Source organism: Phascolarctos cinereus, unplaced genomic scaffold, assembly GCF_003287225.1.
Source record: "Phascolarctos cinereus isolate Bilbo 61053 unplaced genomic scaffold, phaCin_HiC Scaffold_2;HRSCAF=192, whole genome shotgun sequence".
NCBI classification, from domain to species: Eukaryota; Metazoa; Chordata; class Mammalia; order Diprotodontia; family Phascolarctidae; genus Phascolarctos; species Phascolarctos cinereus.
In genome coordinates, this window is record NW_027555625.1 from 408778281 (window position 1) to 408800725 (window position 22445).

At 46.3% G+C, this 22445-nt stretch overlaps 1 protein-coding gene across 2 annotated transcripts; it reads right to left on the reverse strand.

The window, feature by feature from the left end:
• Nucleotides 1-579: 579 nt before the first annotated feature.
• Nucleotides 580-21352, reverse strand: STC2 (stanniocalcin 2). Of its 2 annotated transcripts, none has more exons than XM_020969154.2 (5): nucleotides 21085-21352; nucleotides 18254-18668; nucleotides 15392-15534; nucleotides 10993-11204; nucleotides 580-3392 (listed from the first exon to the last, which is right to left on the reverse strand). In XM_020969154.2, exons 2-5 carry the CDS (start codon nucleotides 18402-18404, stop codon nucleotides 2990-2992), a joined length of 909 nt encoding a protein of 302 aa, XP_020824813.1. In that variant the 5' UTR covers nucleotides 18405-18668; nucleotides 21085-21352; the 3' UTR covers nucleotides 580-2989. The 2 variants fall into 2 exon arrangements, with proteins under 2 accessions (XP_020824813.1, XP_020824812.1); XM_020969153.2 differs by lacking the exon at nucleotides 21085-21352 and adding an exon at nucleotides 18921-19060.
• Between the last annotated feature and the right edge of the window lie 1093 nt (nucleotides 21353-22445).

The window sequence follows — 22445 nt, forward strand, 5'->3', positions numbered from 1 at the left end:
CCAGAATAAGAGAGCTATTCATACCGAGGAGAGGTGTTCAGATCCTCTCCTTGAGATGCAGAGCTTAAAGTAAACATCTCATCTTTATTTGGAGATCCAACAGCCTTCCCCAAGGAAGGTTCATAAGAAAGTTTGTGCTGTATTCATTCCTGAGCCTAGCACAAGTCCTCAGGAATAGAAGGGACTAGAGAAATACTTTCCTGGATTTAATTCAAAATATTTGTTAAAGGAGTATGATAGGACCACATGGAGAGTCTTCTACTTTCCTTAAATTTCTAGTTGTCAAATTTCCAGAGTACATTAGCAGGCAACATTCTGTATTCAATGGGGAGGGGAAAGAAAAACTTATTAATAAAGCAGTATGTTCTGCTCCCAGTAATGTTGTAGGCCAGCAAGGAATTCACTTTATCTGACTTTTGATAAGAGAAACAAACCAGTGGCGTCTCTCTCTCTCTCTCTCTCTCTCTCTCTCTCTCTCTCTCTCTCTCTCTCTCTCTCTCTCTCTCTCTCTCTCTCTCACACACACACACACACACACACACACACACACACACACACAACACAGGTCAAGGCATGTGATTAAATTTCCAGAGTAAGCCATTTATATCTGAAATGAAGACAGGAAAATAATAAATACAGAGATTAAGTATTTACAATTGCAGCAATGACATGAGACACCAGTAGATGAATGAATACAATGTTTTTACACTGAGGAAACAGAAAAAGTCATGCCGCAGACAAGCCCAACACCAGGAAACTGGGAGCCAGCTGATCAATGCAAGAGTCATGGCTACATCTCTGGCAATCAAAATCATTCTGCTCAGGTGGCCTGCAAAATAATGGGGGAGCCCCAGATGGGCTTATTCCTCCCCAATTAAGGCAGTGGCACGAGGAGCTCAGTAATCAGTCCTTGGTTTTCCTGGCAGCAGAATGTGGTTTTATTAGGCAAAAGCTAGTCTTGGTGAAGCTTCCTTCCAGTCCAGTGGAGCTGTGGACCATGCAAGGGGTGAGATGACAAAGATTGAGCTAGGGGTAGAGGGTGTTGGGACCCTTAAGACTAGCCTTTGGCAGTGGAGACACTTAGATGCAGAAGGAACCTGAGCTTTGGCTTCTCCTTTTCTGCCCTATCCTGAAGATTCTTCTAAGGGAGACCCAATGTGCTGATGTGTACATCTTGGACAGAAATATTTTGGACTCTCTTCCTAGGGGAAGAAAGAAGCTACACCAGGAGCCCCCTGAGCTCCTGTAGTAGCCTGGGGTAATATGCAGTAGAGGCAAGAAAGGATTAATTTTTATCTGATAGTCTAGAGGGCAAAGAGCTAGGAAGAGAGGAGTTTGAATCATAAATCCATTAATAGTGACAGTGGGCTTAAGCCTACTGTTTCCTTTCACTCTTCATGTTGACTTGCTTCCTTACTGCAAACCTTCGACTCCCCTTCCTTGGAAATTTAATATCAGTCTCTCCTCAAAACAGACAGTCTTCCCCCAAAAGTAAGCTCTCCCCCATCTAGGCTAGCCAAGAACACACCTTTTGTTTTCCCTCTTCTTGGATTTTGGCAGCATAGACCCCAGTTTTAGACACAGCTCCAGGGAACTTAGCAATCTTATAACAGGGAGAAACACAATTAGAGAGGCTCTCCCAGATGCCATGTAAGTGCGCGTACACTCGAGAGCGCTTCTTTCCTCAATTGGAAGGCCCTTTCCTAAGGGGCTAACAGTCTACACTAGTTATACATTCATTTACAGGGCTTTTGCCTGAATTCTACCAATGGTTTAAAGATCACTTTTGAAAAATGAAAACAAAACAGTGTATGTTTGCATCATATACATTGGGTCATAGCACAGTGCTTCGGATTGTAGTAGGTGCCTAAATAAATGTTGGTCAGACTGGGGGGAAAAAGAAAGAAAAACTAACAGGCAGTAATGGTGGTGGACAGAGCCCTAGATTTGGAGTCAGAAGACATAGGCTAGAATCGCAGCTCAGTAACTGACTTCTTGTATGACCTTGAGCAATTTACTTAACTTTCCTGGGTCTTAGTTTCCTGCTCCATAAAATGAAATGATTGGACTAGATCCTTTTAAAGGTCCCTCCTAGTTCCACAACCTATGCTTTTTAATGACCTAGCTGTCTTGTCTAAACATCATTTATTTAGATGACAGAAACAGATGATTTCTAAGGTCTTTTCCAGCTGACTCCTATGATCCCATGGTTTTAATGACCCAGTAGCCTTGTTTAAAAGCCATTTATTTAGACAACAGACAAGTAGATGTCATTGGATAAATAAAAAGCCAAATTGTGAAGTAAAGCAGTGGTTAAGATACACATGGGGGCCACTTGATCAGGCAGTTTCACCCATACAGGGAACAATGGCTCAGAACAAAACCCAGAGTTCTCTGCATTTGAGGACCTGGGCAAGAAACCGAATGTCAGCTTGGCACCAAGTATCACGGCTGACTCTTCCTCTCAGCCCTTCTTCTTCCCCGAATCCCCAGTGATGACTTGACATTCACAGCTGGATCTAGGGAACCCAACCACTCTTTGGGAAGCCAGCACCAAAAGCCACAAAGCTGAGCCTAGTGTTGGTGAGATGGCTGGGCCCAGGTGGAAATGCCCAGCCATGACCCTCCCCCCTCCCCAATTCACACTCCCCTTCCCCATCCCCACAACAGAGCGAACCATCAGACTGACGCCCATTTGGCCCTATTGCTCAAAAGAAGACAAAAGTTAAAATGAGGACAACGCTAGGAGCGCTCACTTGAATATGTGTAAGTGCTGAATTCACCAGGCACGGCCAAGAGCTGGCTGCTCTCGGGCTCTCCATCTCAGCTGCCCTTCCAACTTCTTTATATACCTGTGATGAAGTCCACGATTCCCTTAATACCCTGCATGTGACATCCCCCCCTCTTTAATGGTAAATGTTTTGGAATGTCCATAGATAAGAAAATGGACAGTATGGAGGAAAGATTTCATGACCACCTGTGTGTCTTTTCACCTTCGGATATCTGAATACTCAGCCCGTTCCTCCTCCCACTCATTGCTTCCCTGGGATCCCTGGGCTCCATGGCCCCCAGCTTTGCCATGGAGGTGGGCATTTGGGTGAGTCTTGCTACCTTTTTCCCCCTTGACACCTCTAGAAACATCCCTCCCACTTGATTCTGGGAGGTGGTAGCCTAGATCCCCCGGATGAGCCCGGATGGCCCTGGATCCCTCGGTCTGCAGCTGTCTATCAGGAGTGGCTGCTGGCTCCCCCTGAGCAGCTGAGGTGCAGAAGCTCAAGATGGAACAAAGGCTCCCCCAGTTCTGTTCACACTGAGCCTGCACGCTTCGGCTGATGGCCTCCTTCACCTCTTCCCCACAGGTCAGCAGCATGTTCACCAGGTCTACATAGGGTCTGGAATTGCAGGTACAAAGAAGTGGTCGGATGCCCAGGGTGGGGGTGGAGGTGGCAAGAGAGAAAGAGAGAAGAAAAGAGACACTAAGAATGAAGCAAGGCAGTGGGCAGTGCTTAGGAAGCTCGAGCATGAGGGGCTGGTCCACCCTCCCCTCCCTGAAATATTGCATGGGCTACAAAAGAACAATTCCAGAATCAGAAAGGGTTCAATACATTTATGTCTCAGCTATCGCCTGAACGTTTTTAAGGGGCTTCAGATAGAATTGTTTTAGGAGAATGACCCTCTATTCAAGCTAATTGGACTAGAATGTATCTTCATGAGCAAAACCAAGCGTTCAGTGAATACCTAATTTCTTTCCTTGGACAAGTAATTTAACCTCTTTGGGTCTCAGTTTCTTTATCTACAAAATGAAGGGATTGGCCTTCATGGCCTACTCTAAATCTATGATCTAAGGTGCAAAGGCATTATGCTAAATGCTGGAGATGTGAAGAGGTATGAGACCTGGGCTCTGACCTCCAATTATTAATTGGAAGGAAGAAAAGGGGTGTGTGTGTGTATACCCATAAATACACAATACACATATATACAGTAATTGCTCTTATTTATCGACACATACATGTATGCACACAGACATGGAAGAGAGAAAAGGGATGTATATGTACAAATATATACCCCCACATCCCTTTTCTCCCCTCCAATACACATCCATGCATGTGTATGTGTATATGTGTGGGTGTATATATGACCAGTCCAATAACTGATACTGATATGATACTTCAAAGTTGCTTTCCATCAATTATTTAAGACTCACAACAACCTTGTGAATAGCAGATATTACAGGTATAACCCTTTCCACTTTGTAGACTGGGAAATTAAGTCTCAGAAAGATGAATGACTTGCCTGTGGTTGAAAAGCTAGTGGTATTGCTAGACTTGAACCCTGGTCTTCATGACCCCAATCCTATCATTCTCTTCATGAATCCCCACAGCCTCTGTAACAATGCAAGGCTGAATACAAGAAGCATTAAACACAGGCATTTAGCTGGCACAGTGGATAGATTGGAGGAGTTGGGAGACAGGAAAACTCCAGTTCAAATCCTGTCTCAGATACTTCCTAGCTATGTGACCCTGACCAACTCAGTTGACCTTTCTCAGCCTCAGTTTCTTTGTCTGCAAAATAGAGATGGTAATAATAGCCCCTTCCTCACATGGCTGTTGTGAGGATCAAATGGCATGATACGTGTGTTTTGCAAACCTTAAAGAGCTACACATGCTTCAAAAGAGAAAAACAATGGGTCGGAGAGACAAAAGTTGCTCCATTTGTGAAATGGAGATAATATTATCTGCTCGTGGGTTGGCTGGAAGAGCTAATAAAATACTAATCACTTTTATACAGTGATTTATAGTTTACAAAGTGTTTTCCTTACAAAGGAGGTGTTATAAATGCCACCCACTCCACTTTAGAGGGGTGGAATTTAGAAACTATTTGATTTAACCTCTGATTTTAGAGGACACCTAGGTCCAGAAAAGGGAACTGATTTGCCCATGTCTGAATGTAGGGTTGCATCACATGGCTCAGAGGAGGAATGCTGGCTTGGAGGATTCCATTGAAAGCCCCTAAAAAAAGTGCTAAATAAATGCATTAGCCAGACACATCTATACGTGGTTTACTTAGCCCTGAACCCATAAAGGTTTATGTTCTGACATGGGGACTTACCGCCAGGGTAACCTTGCGTAAGTCAGTTTGGTCTGGGACCTTCCCAGGATGAAGGGAAGGAGGAATGGTTATTCCATGGAGGTCATAGAAGGAACACAATATTTGATGTCAAGACACTGGGGTCTATATCCCAGGACTGACATCACTGTGGGCAAATCACAGCTTCTCTGACCTTCCATTTATAAAATGGGCATGGGAATGCCTGCCTTCCTTACCTCACAGGCTGTGGGGAGCAAAGTAAACCTTCTCAATGATTAAAAGGGCTTAAGAAACGCCAGTAGTCGTTCGCTTTAATTCCCAAGACTGGAGACGTGCAGAATGGCTGCACTGAGTTTCCCTGAATGAGGGCTAAGTGTCCTCAAGCAGAAACATTCAGTTCTCTGGCCACTCCACCTGCCTTGGGTCGTGTTGTTAGGAAAACGGTGCCAGAGAAGGAATGGCCGAGCTGTGCGAACCACCCAGAACCAGGCACAGTGTCTCCTTCCCATGTCCCACGGCCAGCCTGGGACAAGAGAGCCTCTAGCTCATCTTATAGTGTTTGCTTTTTGAGATCTTCTTAGCCCACAGGGGCTACGACAGCCTAGAAGGCCACTGCTCTCTGGAATGTGGCTAACCAGAGCTCCCAAGCCATCTGGTTCAGCCGTTCTTGCTTCACAGGGCCCCTAGTGTGCAAATATTGCCACTGAGCCATTACCTGGGTCACAAAGTTCACTTAGGAATGTGTGATCACTTAAGAGAAGGCACGAAACTCCCCATGGTGTGCTGTAGTACACTGGGTTTGAATCCTGGTTCTTTATTACTCAATAGAGAAAGACCAGAAAAGGCTTTATTCTTGTTGGCTCTGCTCTTTTACTGGCTGTGTGGTCTTGGGCAAGTCTGCTTCCCTTCTCTGAGTCTCAGCTGCCTCTATAATAAAGAAGGGAAGGCATTCATATAGCATCCACTGTGTGCCAGGCGTTGTGCTACACATTTTTTAAAAGAAATATCAATTCATTTGATCCTCAGAACAACCCTGGGAATAGGTGCTGTTATTATCCCCATTTTACCATAGAGAAAACGGAGGCAGAGAGGTTAAATGACTTGCCCAGGGTCATACAGCTAGTAAGCTGTCTGAGGCCAGATTTGAATTCAGGTCTTCCTGACTCCGGGCCAAAAAAGTGTTCTATCCACTGCACCAGTTGACTATCTCAAGAAGGTGGGCCTGGGCGGTTTCTGAGGCCTCAGCTCTTGGATCCCAAGAAGGAGCAACGAGGGCCTGCTTCGCTGTCTTACATCATAGTTAAAGTTACATTAGATACATACATATGTATATACATACACATATATATATAATACACATATTCGTTAACATAAGACATGTTCAGCCGTGGGCAGACTTGACTTTTTGTTTAGCAGGTATGCCACGCTTTGAGATCTGCAAATGGAGTGACTAGCACTTAAATCCATCAATCCTCAAGCACTCCCAAGCCTCAGTCAGATAAATCCTCCTAGAGGGAAAAACCAAAGCCCTAAGGAACGAGGTACTTTTTTCAAGCTTTCATATCGGATGATGAGACTCCAGAATTCCTAGGGATACTTTGCTGCTGGTACTGAGAACCAGGGACTGACCCACAGTGCTGTAGAAAACAGCACTGGATTTGAGATTAGAAGTCCTGGGTTTGAATTCCTCTCCCATTATCTTTACCAGCTGTGTGATCTTGGATAATTCAATTTCTCTCTCTAGTCCTCAGTTTACTGTTCTGTAAAATGAGAAGATCGCTCTGAATTCTAAATCCTTTGATTAGTCTGATGTGGTGCAGTATTTCAACAGAAAGAGCAGCAAATAGCATTTAATGAGCCCCTAACTGTAAATGAAACCACTATGGGAAGCAGAGAAATGAGATACGGTCCGGGGCCCATCTGGGGCTGCTTAACTCATCCAATCTCCATATTGAACTCTTAAGAGGCAGAACAATGTAGTGGAAAGAATGATGTCTTGGAGTTAGCAGACCTGAGTGTAAATCCCAACTTGGATACTTAGGAAGCTGAAGCTTCGTGGCCTCAGATAAGTCATTATACTTACCTAAGTCTTAGCTTCCCAATTATTAAAATTTGGGATAATGGTAATAATAACAACAATACTACTATTACTAGTAATAATATATCACCTACCTTTTGTGGTTGTTGTGAGGGAAAGTGCTTTGTAAACTTGGGAGCTATTCTTGTAACTCTATTTTCCCTGTTTTACTATCTCTTTCTCCAAAGAGAGGGGTGGGGTCAGCTGTCCACCATCCAGGGTAGTTGGCTGATCTCTATTCTCCTTCAGCAGGGGGCATGCTATTTAGTTCTTGGCAGCCCAAGGGGGCTTCAGCTAGTCAATGCTATTCACTCAGCTTGGAACTCTCTCTGCCTGACAAGAGAGCTGCATACTGTCAGGGTGTGCAGAACACAGTTAATCTAAGTTGCGTCTTGGGTTGGCACGGTGCCTCCTCATACTGCAGCCTCAGCCTGTGTCTAATGACAAAGCCCAGCTCCCTTAACTGGGTATCAGCAAGGCTAAAGGATTTAAAAAAAAAATACTTGGAAGGAGACGTGCCTGGCAGCTCCAAACCATTGATTGTTGCCAGTAAAACAGCAACAGTGCCTCAGCTGGAGAGCCAGGGTGACTTGAACTTGGAGGAGTGTCTGATGACACCAGGAAAGTTCTTGGGTTTGGGTGTGTGTGTGTGTGTGTGTGTGTGTGTGTGTGTGTGTGTGTGTGTGTGTGTGTGTGTGTGTGTGTGGTGGTGTTAGAGGAGACAAAAGAGCAAAGATCCTCACATTTCTAGAGCACTTTCTTTCCTTGAAACAATCTGGTAAAGTGGGTAGTGCAGGGATTATTATCCTCATTTGACAAATGGGGAAACTGAGGCACAAAGAGGTGAAATGATTTTCACAGGGTCACACAGCTAGTAAGTATCACAGCCCCAACTTGAACTCCAGTCTGTACAACTCCATGATTCAAGTTCTGTTCCAGACTGAATTTTTTTAAATTTTTATTTTTTTCATTCAACAGTCAAGAAAAGAAGGTTTACTTATTTACAGACTGCTTTCCTGATGAAGGAAGATTGAGGTAGGGAAGTGGGCTGGTGGATAGTCTGCGAGTGACTGTTTCCCTGATCTCCACATGGAGCACAGAAATCTTTTTGTACCAGTTACTTTGGTTGCGGAGTACCCAAGCCACACGGACAAGGGGAGCTGTGTTCCGACACAAACTTGTGTGATGCTTGGCACCTAATTTCCCTGAGCCTCAGTTTCCTCAGTTATCAAATGGGGATGATAAAACCATATTAAGTATCACAGGGTTGTGAGGAAAGGATTTTGTCTACTGTAAAGCAGTCAAAGAAATGAATTGTTGTCATGAGGAGATCCTGCTGAAGGCTGGGTTTTCCCATTGGGGTTGTTTCACTTCTTATTAGAACCACTCAGTGTCCCTGAACACTAAAGGATCTGTTCAGCTCGTCCCCAGGAGCCCAGAAATAACCCCAATGACATGGGGGTGAGGGCTGTGGTAGGGTCCCTGAGGAGATTCCCAATTCTTCAAAATGGGTCAAGCCCTGACCCACATTCCAGGTCCCACTAGAAAACTCAGCACTTCTAGGGAGGGCTCCACCATTCTTCTTCAAAAACAGATAGCAGTCCCAATCAGAAAATTTAGCAACACCTCTTCAAAAACTCCTAATTGTAACAGAGACCACTCCAGAAAGACCAGATTTCTCCAGGCTGTGGAGGAATATTAGAGGTGTCTAAGTTAACCTTCCCATTTTCAGTACATGGAGCCAACATTTTTGTCTCCTAAAGGATGTGTGCTGGGCATGCACGTGAATGAACTTGGTGAGTGTTTTTTGGCCATGGAGCTTGTTTGCCTCTTGTCTTACTTAAGAGTTTTGAGGGACAAGCTCTCATTCCCAGAGGTGCCTAGAAAGGAGAGAATTTCACAACTCCCCCTTCACCTATCACAGACTTGTGTGAGAGATTAAGGCAAGGCCAAGTCGAAGAACTCTGAAATGGCTTACTTATTTGCTAGGGGACCCTCTCCTTTTTACCTATAAGTGAGCTACCATCATGGGTCAGGGGAAGGACCTGGGAGCAAGATCTCAGTTTGGTTTCTGGTAAGTCAACTCATATTTCTGAGTGCCTCAGTTTCTCTAACTGAAAAGTGGGAAGCACAGCCTTTGCCATCTTGGGATGGTGTGAGGCTGAATAATCACAAAGCACTTGGAATCCTCTGAAGATGGAAAAATTATGATCCTTTGGGGCAAGGGTATTGAAATGTTCAACATTTTTTTTTTACTGTGTTTGTGAGTGTTCCTGGTACTATTAGGCCTTTTCATTGGACATAAGGGCAGTCTGTCACATGTCTCAAGGTGGGCAGTCCCCTCTTCAGGACAAACTGGCAGGGTCCTCATACCCCCTTTTATATAGTGTGGATTTTGGAGTCCCAAATGACGTTAGTGGAAACAAGTCCTGCTATAAATCTAGGCATCTCAAGTCACCAAATAATACTGAGATTTGGTGGGTTTGAATTGCAAATGGCAGATTTCAGGGCCCTCAACTCACTAGAAATCGTTGGAGAGGCTTCTGGGGCATAGTAGAAAGAATGTTGGGTTTGGAGTTCAGAGATCCTTCATAACTACAAGTAACTAACTGCCTGTCATATATGGCCCTGGACAATTCATAGTCACAGTTTATGCCTGTGTCAAATGGGGACAAAAAAGTTCTGCACTACCCATTTCACAGAGTTGCTGTGAGGATCAAAGAGATCCGGTGTGGGAATAAAAGGCTTGATCAATTTAAAGCATCTATTAATACAGTTTTTTTTTTCAAAAACATACTAGGGGTTAAATAAGTATTTACTGAATTGAATTAAATTATGACATAAAGGCCTGCTGTTATTTGACCCAGTTGGCCTCCATCCTCCTGAACCTATTGATCACTCTTTACTTTTCAGAATAATTACATGCCAATATCTCATTGCACTTCAGAATTTAAAAAACATTTTCCCTCTTAGTTTCTGATGTGTTAAAAAAAACACAGTAACTCTCTCTGGGAGAGTCTGGGTGAATGGGGATAAAGGAGGAGTGACCTCGTGTGTGGGACTTTGGGAATGAGTTCTCTAGTGTGGCTTATGACAAGTCACATTTCTTTTTTTAGGGTGACAGTTACATAATAAGGCTCATACCCCTTATTTCATAAAGGTGTCTTACTGTTGGGCGAGATACTACATGGTTGTCTTTGACCTTCTCAGAGTCTACTACGGTCTTACAGAAGTTGGAATAGTTTACCTAAAGGGAAGTTGAACTTGGCCTGAATTCCTATTGGGCCTTTGACCTTGGACAAGTCATTTTTCCTCTGGGCCTCACTTGTCTCCTCCATAAGATGGGGGCTTGGCCTAAATTATCTCTAAGGTCTCTTTAGTCTCTGAAGCCTCTGATGTTATGATGGGGCTGGGTTAAAGATGTTTTGTTGATTTAACCTAGCAGGGGCCTATAGGACTTCATTAGAATAACCAGAGAACTGCTCTCTTCTTGAAGTGACACCAAGGTGAAAAATATTTCTAAGGTCTCCTTAAGAACTGCCCTAATATTTGTTTTAGCAAAGCTTTCCTGTCTCTGATGCTTCTCCATTTTTGAAAAGGTGGCAGACACCTTTTACCACAAACACAAATGCCAATGGGAGGGAAGGGAAGGCCTAGAGGGGCCACTGGGGCTTTTGGGTAGAAAGTTGTAATCCTTTCCATTTTTCAGGAAAAGTAATCATTCAAAAAGAGGGCCCCCCCGGATTCTCCCAACATCATTCCCAAACAGACCAAAGCAGGGGAAATCCCTTTCGCCGCTGACTTGTGACTAAGCAGCCAGAACTCACTCGTGCACTAGCAGGTCTTTGAAATGAATCATCTCCACCATCACTTGCATGTTCTCTTTGGCAGCAGAGCAGAGGTTGTGTTTTAGGTAGCACTCCCGCTGTAACTGGAACACCATCTCCTTGATGGCGGGGCACTTCCGGCTGATGCAGCTGAACTTGTGCCTCAGGCCGTGGGCTTTGCACTTCAGGGCGTCTTTGATGAAGGACTTACCCTGAGCAAAGGAAGACGGGAGGAAAAGAGGGGAAAAAAGTGCACATTGGAAGGTATAGAGGTTCTTGTACCCGATCTGTCACTCACAGAACAAGAGCTGGAAGTGACCCTGATGACTCCAGGAGCCACTGCCTCAAACTCTCTCATTTTACAGATGAGGAAACTAATGCACAGAGAGAGTGTGTGACTTGCCAAGGTCACATAAGCAGTGACAGAGTCAAGATTTGAACTTGGCTCCTTAGATTCCAAAGCCTGAATTCTTTCCGTGTTCCTCCACTGCTTCCTGCTGTATAACCTTGGGCAAGCCTCTATTTCCTTCCCTATAAATAAAGCAGTTGAACTAGACAGTTTCTAAGTCCCTCACAGCTCTAACAGCCTATGATTCAATATGTTCATGTTTTGTGTTCGTTCTTCCTGGACCAATTCAGGGCTGACAGCAGTAATAGTTCCACTTTAGAATAACTTGATAAGTGAAATATTATAGTGGAAAAAGTAACTGAATTGGAATCAAGAATCTTGGAGATCTGGGCTCACATTCTGGTTTTGACAATTACTAGCTGTGTGACCTTGGGCAAACAACTGAAACCTCTCTGAGCTTTGGATTCTTTCTCTAGGGGCAGCTAGGTGGCACAGCATTGGCTCTGTAGGCAGGAGGACCCTAGTTCAAATCCAGCCTCAGGCACTTACTAGCTGTGTGACCCTGGGCAAAGTCACTTAACCCCCATTACCTCGAAAAAACCCAATCGTTCTCCTAGGGTTGTTGAGAGAAAAAAAAACACATTGTAAACCTCAAAGTGCTGTTAAAAAAAAAGTGAGTTGTTGTCACTCATTAGTCAGGAGGTATGGTCAGCTAGACCTTGAGAAATAGCAAGGCTCTCTCTGCCTTCTTAAAGTCTCTTTTTTTTCTTTCTACCTATTGCAGATGCTCTCTCTGATGGAAGCCTCGGTTACAGCCAGCCGACTTTAGGCAACTGTAGCTTTCCTCAGAATTATCACTGGTTGGGTTTATACCTGCTGTTTCCCGACCCCAATGCTCCCTCAGGGTTAACAATGCTCTGTTTTTTTTCCCCCTAGTGGAAGGTTCCTTTTGCATGTGCTCAGATTGTACATGGATTCCTCAGTCAGCTGCAATGAATCGCCTTACTCTTTTTTTTTTTCCTTCTGATTCTATTTGCAATCTCCGGGAGAGGTATTAACATTGGCTTTTCTCATTCCTGCTAGAAAGCCAGCTGGAGTGGAAAGACATCAGAGGGCCCAGGTCTGACTTCTGGCCTCTTCTCCTTCTTGCCTCTGTGACCAAGGACAATCCATTTCCCCTTTCTGAGTCTCAGATTCTTCCTCTGTAAAATGAGGGGGTTGAATTGGATGACCTCTGAGGTCTCTTCCGGCTCTAAATCCTATGATCCCTCATGCCTAGGATCCCGATTCCCTAAATCCCCATGAACTTTCCTCCCACACCTTCCGGAGGAAAATTCCTTTTCATTGGAAAATGATCCTTACTCCTTTAAGCTATTAGGATCGTTGTCCCTGTGACACTTGCCTGGCAGCATCTGGAGATTTGAACTAGCCAGATGACATAGACACTCCCCCTCCTCCTCACTCTCCCTGCCTTGGAGTGGCCAAGCCAGCTAGCTAGGCACACATCTGGCCTGCAGTTCTCTTTCCTGGCAGCCCTATTGGTCTCCTCTTATCCTAGAAAGGAGACAGCTGTTAGGGGCTTCAGAAGGGAGCTTGGAGCACTTAGCTCCTTTATCAACCTCCAATGGCAGATCAGGCTTATGCATCAAAGTATGCCCAAGTCCTCACACTTTCCATTCCAATAGCACTAAGCTGTTGCAGATGACTTTACCTCATGGTTTTTAGATAGACATAAGGAGACACACTGGAGTAGGTGAGGGCTGGAATTCAGTGGCTATTCAGCACATTTCTTTGGCTCTCCTTGGAAGCAATTGTAACATTTGAATATATTTTCTTTGCAACAGAAAAAAAAAAGCCATGTAGCTCCCTTTCCTTTCTCTTTAGCTCTTTGCTCTCCTTTTCCCTTTCCCCACCCTCCTCCAGGAAAAAAGATCACTCATTGCACACGGTAACAGGCATATCTGAAAACTGAAATCTCTAATGCTGAGAATTGTGTACGTGTGTATATGAGTTCTGAAATAAGTAATTTAAAAATATTCCAGGTAACTGCCTCTCTCTTCTGTTTTTGTTCCTTTGCTCCATTATTTCAATGTTTTAGGGATCTGTGAAGTATAAAAATTGAGTATATATACTGCTGCTCCATCCGTTGGAGAAAGCTAGTCTAGTGGAAAGAACATTCCACTTGGGATCAAAAGACTTGGGTTTGAGACCTACGTCTACCTATGTCTGCCATTACTGGCTTTGTGATCTTGGATATTGGACAAGGTGCTTGCTTCACCTCTCTGGGTTTGTTTCTGTAAAAGAAGACAGTGTAACTAAATGAGCTCAAAGACCCCTTCTAGATCCAATTCCATATGATCCCTTCATGCCATGGTGTTTGGGGAACTTCCTGGGGAAAAAAAAATTTATCATCTGGCAATTAAGCCACTGGTGAAGGACCTCTTCAGTTTTGCTAAGTTGCTCCTATAAGGACCGATACACGTCCATCACCAGGTCTGCATGCAAAGTCCTCCTAGCCTGGTAGGGGCGGCCAAGAGTGTTAGCTTCATTGGCAGAGCCTTTTAGAGCCTGGGGCCAACCCTATACTCAGTGAGGCATCAAACCAGGATTTTAGTAGAGAACTGCTCTACTAGGTTTCCTAATTCCAGGGAATGCCAACGGATCTTTGTCCACAGGGAGGAGGGATGGGGAAGCAGAGCTTCAGAGCACATCTCTTCTACTGTTGTTCTTCTGCCATCTCTCCCTGCCACCTCTGGCATCTCCCAGCCACTACCTCAGCCTCTAGCCTGCCAGTCTCCTTTTGCCTACTTCTAAGGAAGGGTAGGTGATGCCATCGTTACTTCTCAATGCCAAAATCAAGGGGAAAACATTGGAGACGAGAGACAAGACTGCTTTGTATGCATTGCCTACAGAATGACCAGCTGATGGCTGGGTATTTTCTAAAACTACAGTATAAACTGCAAGGTCAAGCCAAAAGTAGCTGGCCCATCCAAATATTCTCATCTCTCCCCAGTGAAAGGAGAGTAGGTTTACAAGATTTAATAACTGCATGCTTCAATCATGTATAAAATGGGCTGAGGAGAAAATGAAGGAAAGGAGCCTAATGTCATATGCTTTCTGAAAATATATTTTTATTGTCAGTGTTAGAGCCAAAGATTTTTTGCTGTTTGGCTGCCATGCCCGATGTAGTGAGGCTGTTTTAATTCTGCTTAACATGAAGCTAGCTGGAGTGTATTCCACCTAGATTAGATCTAGTTCAAGTGGAGAGCTGAAGGATCATGGTGATTCTTCGGTGAGGGTGGAGATCGGAGGAAGGCAGGAACCATTCAGATTGTCCCACTGCGGGCAGTGAAGAATGGTGGAAAGAGCTCAGTGTTTGCAATTAGAAGATCTGGGGTCCAATTCTGACTCTGGCAATCCTTAGTCAAGTCCCTTCCCTTTCTCCTGCTTCAGTTGGCTCATCTGGAGGATGAGATGGGGATGAACTAGACGATGTTCTGGGTTTTTTACCCTCAAGTCTAAAGTCCTATGATGCTATTAAGAGGGGAATTGTTTCTGTGACTTCTCAGCTTCACCTAACCTTCCACATCAGCCTATAGTAGCTTCTAAAATACTGTGTTGGACTAACCCAGCCCTAAACTATGTGTTTGCATTAGTGTGGGAGCAGCAGTGAAGGATGGCAACTTGGGGTGCTGTCTCAGGACTTTTGCTGCCTTCTTGGGTGTGCACTCTTTGTCCTGACCTTGGTCTACATTGCTCAGATTCCCAGATGATTGCTCAACTCTCTTTATTTCCCTTTGCTTACGCAGACGTAGCATAAGAGCCCAGAAGGGTTTAACATAGAGTCAATTCTGTGACCCCCATAATAGCCCAACTGAGCACTAGGGGAGGGGACATCAGTATTAACTTCTCCTTTTGAAGTTTTATGAAATCTGACAGACTAGATTTTTTTAAAAGGCTGGGGAGATTTTTTTAAAAAATGCTTTTCCCACGAGCATTTCACAAAGCCTATTCACATCCCAGGTCCAATGCCATTAGATTTTTCGTTACCTGGGCATCAAATTTTCCAGCGTTGTGCAGGAAGGTCATGCAAATATCATGCAAACCTCGAATCTCACAAGAGTTGTTTTCAAAGCACTCAAATACTCCACATCCCACGTCGCCAGCATTTACCAAACAATGCTGGATTTCCGCTAAAATCAAGATTTCAAGACAAATCCATACAGCTAGTTAGACTGGGGGACCAAAGAAACATGAACAGAAACAAAATTTCCTAATGACTGTTTTAGGGCACACAGAGCAGAGGACATTGGGATGTAGCAAAAAAACAAAACCCCAGTTATTTGCAGAATTCAGACCAAACCTACATTACAAAAATAGTATCCAAAAAGGACAGTGTCCTGCCATTCCATTTCATCCTATCATTTTCACTGAACCCCTTAGAGGTAATATTTTGCTTTAGAGAAGATGTTATTTTAAACCCTGCTTATTAAGCCTACCAGGCAAGTAAAATTTTTTTAATAGCCTCCTTACCTCCCTTTTACATTTGCAATACTTCACCATTTTGGTGGTATCAGTTAAATAAAACATTTGTCTCTATTTAGTTCTGTAGAAGCTGCTGCCTATTAAATCCCATCCATTTCCTGCCTGGCAGAAAAGGATCTCTGCCAAATGGAGTTTCAATTCAGCTTTATGATTCAACACCTAAAAATTAAAACAAAATTCCTATTAAGGCAGTGCCTCGAAAACCATCTGCATTAAAAATACCAAGCTGGCGGAGCTGTGGTTTGCAAGGAGCTTAGGAAGAGAGTCAACTTAGGGGCAGCCTTCAGGACTAAGTGAATGATGCCCAGAAGCTGAATGATCTACTCAGTTAGAGGCTCCTTTAATTAGAACTCGAGAATGCGACAAGATTTCATTTGATTTTCCACAAACCCCAGCAGTATGATCCGGCTCTGTCTCTTTTTCCCTCTCTCCCCCTCCTCCTCCCCATAGGGCAACATTTTCTTTTCTTCTGAAAGGAGTAAGAAAGAAGAGACAGGCTTAAATGCTCTGTATAAATTAGGTAGTAGAAAGAGCAATGAATTTGGAGCCAGGGGAGCTGGGTTTGAATGCTAGGCTTGCTAAGCCCTATCTGTATGACCTTGGGCAAGTAATTTACCCTCTCCCCATGCCACAGTTTCCTCATTCTGTAAAATGTGAGCATTAGACTATCTCTAATGCCCCTTTCAGCTCTAGGTTCTATGGGACACTCCACCCCTGTTCCCTCTTAACTTCATTTGACGGGTGATGAATGAATATGAAATTAAGACAGGCCCACAGAGGAGCTGTGACAACCAGCTCCAGGGTAGCCATTAACTTAGGCAGCACCTGGGGACACAGGATGGAAAACTGGAAGTGACCTTAGAAGGTCAGTGCTAGAAGAGACCTTAGAGATAACCGGCTATCCCTTTCATTTCACAGTTCCAGAGAGGTTAAGGAGCTTGTCCAAGGTCACACAGACAGTAGGAAAGAACCCAGTCCCTCCCTCTGGCTCCAGGCAGTACTTTCCCCACCACACTTGGTTGCCTCTCATGCTATATTAGGAACTATATTGTGCTATTCTCTGAGAAAGCTTTACAAGCAGCACTAGAGGGACTAGTGGTTGGGGTGGTGGCTGACTCTTTGTCAAGGTTTGGATAAGATCTGGGATTGGGAGACGTGGAGCTGGAAACTCAGCTGAAGCCTGTGCTGGCATATGGGTGGTAAAGACCCTCTCCTCCCCCTTCCCTAGAAACTCCCCTCCCCCACTGCAGTCGCAGGGTGCAGAGAATGTTTCACACTTGCTGGGCTTCACGTGTGGCCAGCCCTAATGGGCACTCGTGCATTCCAGCTCGCACGGGGTTTGAACTAGTGCCGCTGCAGCATTTACACGGTTAAAGGGGAAAAAAAAAAGGCGTCCGGGGGTGGGAAGAGCGAAGAAGCTGCAGGAAGCTTTTCTTTCGCTCTGGGAAAAGGTCCAGCCCCGTGCATTGCACGCTTGGGCTCTTCCAGGCAGCTCGCCCACGAGGGTTTGAGGCGCAGCGGCAGCAGCAGCCCAGTTCCCGGCCAGTTGCATCATTTTTTTTTTCCGCTCCCCGCTCTGCGCCAGAGAAGAAGGCAACGGAGGGTTTTGGATCCGATCCCGCTTCCCCCACCCCATACCCAACTCTTTGAGCTCTGTCTCAACCAAAAGCCGGTAAGAACCCGAGGTCCCCGGCTCAGGAGAGAGAACTAAGTTAGCTGCTCGCTCACACAGCATCTTTCCAGATGGAAGCCAAGGCGCTGGGCTGAGTTTAAGCAAAGTGGGGGCACGAGCCAACTTCCCAGAGCGCAGCTTACGCCTGATGTCTGCAGTCTAAGATTGGGAGCCACGCTCCTCCACACTGATCATCCGCCCAGGGTCATCGGACTGCGAGGTAGAAAGAATCTCAGAGACCCATCCCCAACGCCCCCCCCCGCCCCCCGCCCTTCCCCCCCAAACAAACGAGGAAACTGAAGCCAAGAGGGGAAGCGATGCTGCTGCACTGTGTTCGCTTCCTTAAAGCTTTCAAATAAAAGAACAGCAGCAAGCAGCCCACCCCAACCCAGGCAGCTCATTGCCACGGCAACACGTGAGGATTCAGGGCTACTGGAGCTTAAGCATTTCTTTGCAGCTGAAAAGTCGGGAGCCGGCGAGCAGCGTGCCGGGTGATCCGGAGGTGGCCCGGGAGAGTTTGCATGCCCGACCGTTGCCCGATAACTCATGTTCTCTTTGGGGCAGAGAGAAAGGGAGAGTGAGAGTGAAAGACTTGTGCACCCATTGCATTTATAGGGGTGGGGGTTTTGAAGGTGGTGGTCACTGACTGCAAAACCCAGCTTTTTTTTTAGTCACCGTAGCCCCAATGAACCTACCTGTGTTTTGCAGGGAGAGCCGCCCTTTCTGCGGAGAGGCTCTGTCCTGCGTCCCTTCGGGTGGGTTAGTGGCTTCAGTCCCCAGCACGGGATCGAAGCTGGCCAGCACAAACGCCAGGGTCACTAATTGGCTGAGCCGCTCCACACACATGGTTGCAGTTACAAAGCTCCCGCTCTGAGAACCTTTACTCTTTGTGTTCTCTTCCTCTTCCTTGGAGTATTCTCCTCCTCTTTCCACTCTTCCTCCTTCTTCTCCTTTTTCCTCCTCCTCCTTTCTGACTCCACAGAGCGCTCGGGAAGGGAGCTCGGTAACCTCTCTTCGGGGAGCATGTGACCCGTGCCGTTGCCAGCGCTGTGGAAGTGCCCAGGAATGGAAAGGATGGTGCTTCAAATATCCCTGGAAGCTCTGGTGTCACTTGAATGAAGGAGTCGAGCAGGTGTTACCCCCGAGCCCCGACCAATCCCAGCCCCATCCCCGTTTGACTATATGGTCAGGGGGCGGAGCTTGTGCCTAACTACTACACGCTAAGGGAAGCTAATATTAGGGAAGAACTTGCAGACCTGGATGCTGCAAGCGTTCACATCTATACACATATCCTTACCCATCTACATATGCTCATATACGTTGCTAATAGGAAAAAAAAAATCACAGCTGTTTCGAATTTACCTGAGGCTCGGGCGTTAGGGCCTAGAAGCAGGAACGGGAGCCAGGAGACAGCTCCAGTCCTTTCTGGGATTCAGTGCTACTGATCCGAGGAGAGGAGAGGCAGCCCGGTGTAGCTCAGTGCTGAATTTGTAGTAGAAGGACCTGCGTTAGCATGGTAGCTTTGCCTTTTATCACCTGCGTGACCTTGGGCAAGCCCCTTCACCTATCTGGGCCTCAGTTTCCTTATCTGTGAAAGGAAGGCTTTAGGCTAGACCGTCTATTTTTCAAAGGTCTTTTTTTACATCTATAGCCTATTAGGGAGAGGAGGGTACTGGTCTGTACCTTTGGGAAAGTTTCCCCGATTCCAGTCATCAATCAATTCATAAAACCTCCTGCATAACCTAGGGCAAATTTCAGCCGGGTTTCCGGTGAAACAGCGCAGCCCAGAGCACTCTAATTCTGGTCTCTGTCAGTTTGACTTGGGGGTGGGGGTGATAGTAGTGGGGGGGGTATGAAGAGAATGTTCCAGGGGCAGAGGAACTAGAAATATTATTCTGTTTAAGCACCCCCCTCCCCCTCCGGTTTTACTAATTGCATAGCTTTGGGCGGGAAACCGTCCTGACCGGACACGGACTGTGCCAGACCCGGGGGGGGTACCACGTGAGTTCTTTTCTTGCACCCAGGCCGCAGTCTGGGCTTGGACGCGGGAGCCAGGTGGAAAGCTGTCTCTGCGCCTCCCCCTCCCCCTCCCTCTCCCCCCGCCACTTTCTTTTTGCACGCTCCCAGTGTGGAAATGAGGGCAGCCGAAGCAGTCAAGAGGAGCTTGGTAGCCCAGGCCTTCCTCGAGGGCGGACCCAGAGTCCAATGACCACTTGAATCTTCTTACAAATACGCGCCTGATAAGGCGCCCAGAACGTCCAGAAACACTGCTATTGCACTTACTGGACCCCATTCTTGGGGCAGCCCTTTCCAGTCTTGAGGTGGGGAAAAGGCATTGGTCTGCAGTCCTGGCGATTGTCTCCTCTCCACTCCCCTCCCAGCCCCCCGCCACCCCTCCCTAACAGAGACCCCAAAGCGATTTCCGCTGTATTGTGCTCCAGCTGCGGGATCGTGATGAAAAGTTAGTAGCTGGGAATGTGTCTCTTTGGGTGTGTGTGTGTGTGTCTGTGTGTATATGTATATGTATATGTGTGTGTGTACGTGTGTGCGCACACGTATTCGCTGCTCGGGGGTGTGGGACAAAACCCGCCTGGCTGAGTTTGATGGAGACTTAGCCTCAGGTTTTGGGATGGGCCCAAGACCTAAGCCCCAAAACTGACTCCCTCCGGGGATAGCTCCACAATTAACCTCGGCTTTCCGTAGGCGCAAGAGTTCCCTCCCCTCCCCCAACCCCAGCGCCACTCCTGCTCCCGGCTGCCCGGAGCCGGCTGGAGAACGGGCCGCAGCAGGTGAGGCCGGGGTCCCCCAGCCCCCACCCCCTGGCCCAGCCCTGTCCTCCTCCTCCTCCTCCTCCTCCTTCCCTCCCTCCCTTTCCCTCTGCGGTAATCCACTTCAGAGGTTTCATCACCCACCGCCAGCCAACTCAGCCCCCTCCCTCCGCAGCGCGGCACACAAGGCGGCCGGGCTGCTGCTGCCATGTGACGGGGCTCGGTGGGGAAAGGGCTTGGTAGAAAGGGAAAGCTAGAGGGGCAGGGGGAGGTTGAGAAAGCTCTTGCAGGACCAGTCGGGTCCTTCTCCCGGCGTCCGCAGCTGCCTTCGCCTCCCCCCTCCCCCAACCGCGCTCCACATCTGAGTCCGTGCAACTGTAGGGGGAAGGAGAAATGGGAGCGACGCGAGCAGCCCCGGCGGCTGCGGCGGCTGGAAACCTCTCGGCCGGCCGCAGCTGTCAGAGAAGCTGAGCTGTGCCTGCACGGGAACTGGGGGCGGGCGGCGGAAAAGGAGGGGGGGGGAAGAAGGGAGGGGGGCGGCCGTTGGAATGCGCTGCTCACCCCGATGGCCCTGGCCGGCCGACTGACCAGCACATTTACGTCTGGGCTGCTGGGAGCTGCTGGCCGCCTGTCCGGAACCGTGGCCACTTGTGACTTTGCCCATCCGAAGCGAAGTGGCCGGCGGAAAGGCGGCCACTCCAGCTCATTATCGCTTTAAGTATAGTGCACTTTGAATTTATGTTTGCGGAGAAACTTACCCTCCTTTATGGTTCACTGACTCCCTTTCGAAGATCGTATTTGCCTTAAAAACTAACAAAAAATCCTGCGAGTGGCTCCCTTTCCGTGGGCTGAGTTGGCTTTCTCATTCCACACCCGCTCCCAGAGATTGCCGGTTTCTCCATCCGGCTTTTGCTGAGTTTCACCTTCTGCAAAGAAAAGACAGTTTCCGCCTTGCAGGTGTGAAAATGAATAATTAGAGGCTATAAAAGCCGCGAACAACTGGCTCCTTCTAGGCTCGCTGAGCTCTGGCAAAAAGTGCAGCAGGAGAAAGGAAACCCAATTCTCTCTTGTGCAGTATCCCTATGGGACTTATCTGAAGGAAATGAGAGTAGTGAAGATAATGCTTCTCCTGCTCACATTGCTGACGAGCGTTTCTGTAGCACTTATTTTGCTTTTTGTGTTTTTGTTTTGTTTTATTCTTATTTGTAGGTGATGTGTTGAATGAATGAATTTACCCAGAATCGTCGTCATGAAGAAGAGGGGACCCTGGTTTCTGGGAGGTTATGGCCAGGGAGGCCAAGTTCTGGCAGGTCCCATTAAGCTGAAAAAGATTCGAGCTGTGGATCTGGGCAGAGACCGCGGATCTGTTGTCTAAGGACCAGTCTAATCAAATTTAGAGAGGCTGATTATGATTACTAAGTGATAAGTTTCTTCATCCTCAGCAACTAAGAAACCACATTGGTGGTGATAGTATTTATACGAAAGAAACCTTTGACTTTTTATTTTTTTTTACTAAGGATCTCAAAGGTACAGAGCTGTGGTTACTCACAGGCTGACCTCTCTTTTATTTCTAGTAACATCTTTTGTTTTTACATACATCACCTTCATTTAAAAATATATTCTTTATTCTTCCTGTCCCTGGAGAGCCATTGTAACAAAGAAAAAAGAGGAAAAAAAAGTTCAGCAAAACCAATCAATACATCAACCCAGTCTGACCATCTATGCAATGTTCTGCACTTATAGTCCTCCACTTCTTTTTTTAAAAATTAAATTCTATCTATTTTCAGTTAACAAGCAGTTGGTTTTTTTTTGCCCACATAGCTCCCCTTCCTTCATGTAGGAAAAAAAAAGCCACACCCTTGTAAAAACAAATGTACATTATCCAGCAAAACTAATTCCCACATGGCAGTGTCTAAAATTGCATGTCTCATTGTACATATTTAGTTTATTTCTATTAGAAGGTGGGTAGCATAACTGGTCCTTTGGAATCCTAGTTGGTCTTTGGGTTTTAAAGTCTTTCAAAGTTGTTTGTTCTTACAGTGTTTTATCAGTTGTTCTCCTGGTTCTGCTCACTTAACTCTGCATCACTTCACACAAGTCTTCCCAGGTTTCTCTTGAA

Bases quoted from the DNA above. Each gene is read 5' to 3' on its own strand.
- STC2 (XM_020969154.2), bottom strand. From the start codon at position 18,404: ATGTGTGTGGAGCGGCTCAGCCAATTAGTGACCCTGGCGTTTGTGCTG. The intron at 11,205-15,391 runs GTAACGAAAAAT...TCCTTTGCTCAG, and splicing joins CTGGAAAATTTGATGCCCAG to GGTAAGTCCTTCATCAAAGA. The intron at 3,393-10,992 runs GTGAGTTCTGGC...CTGCAATTCCAG, and splicing joins AAAGACCTGCTAGTGCACGA to ACCCTATGTAGACCTGGTGA.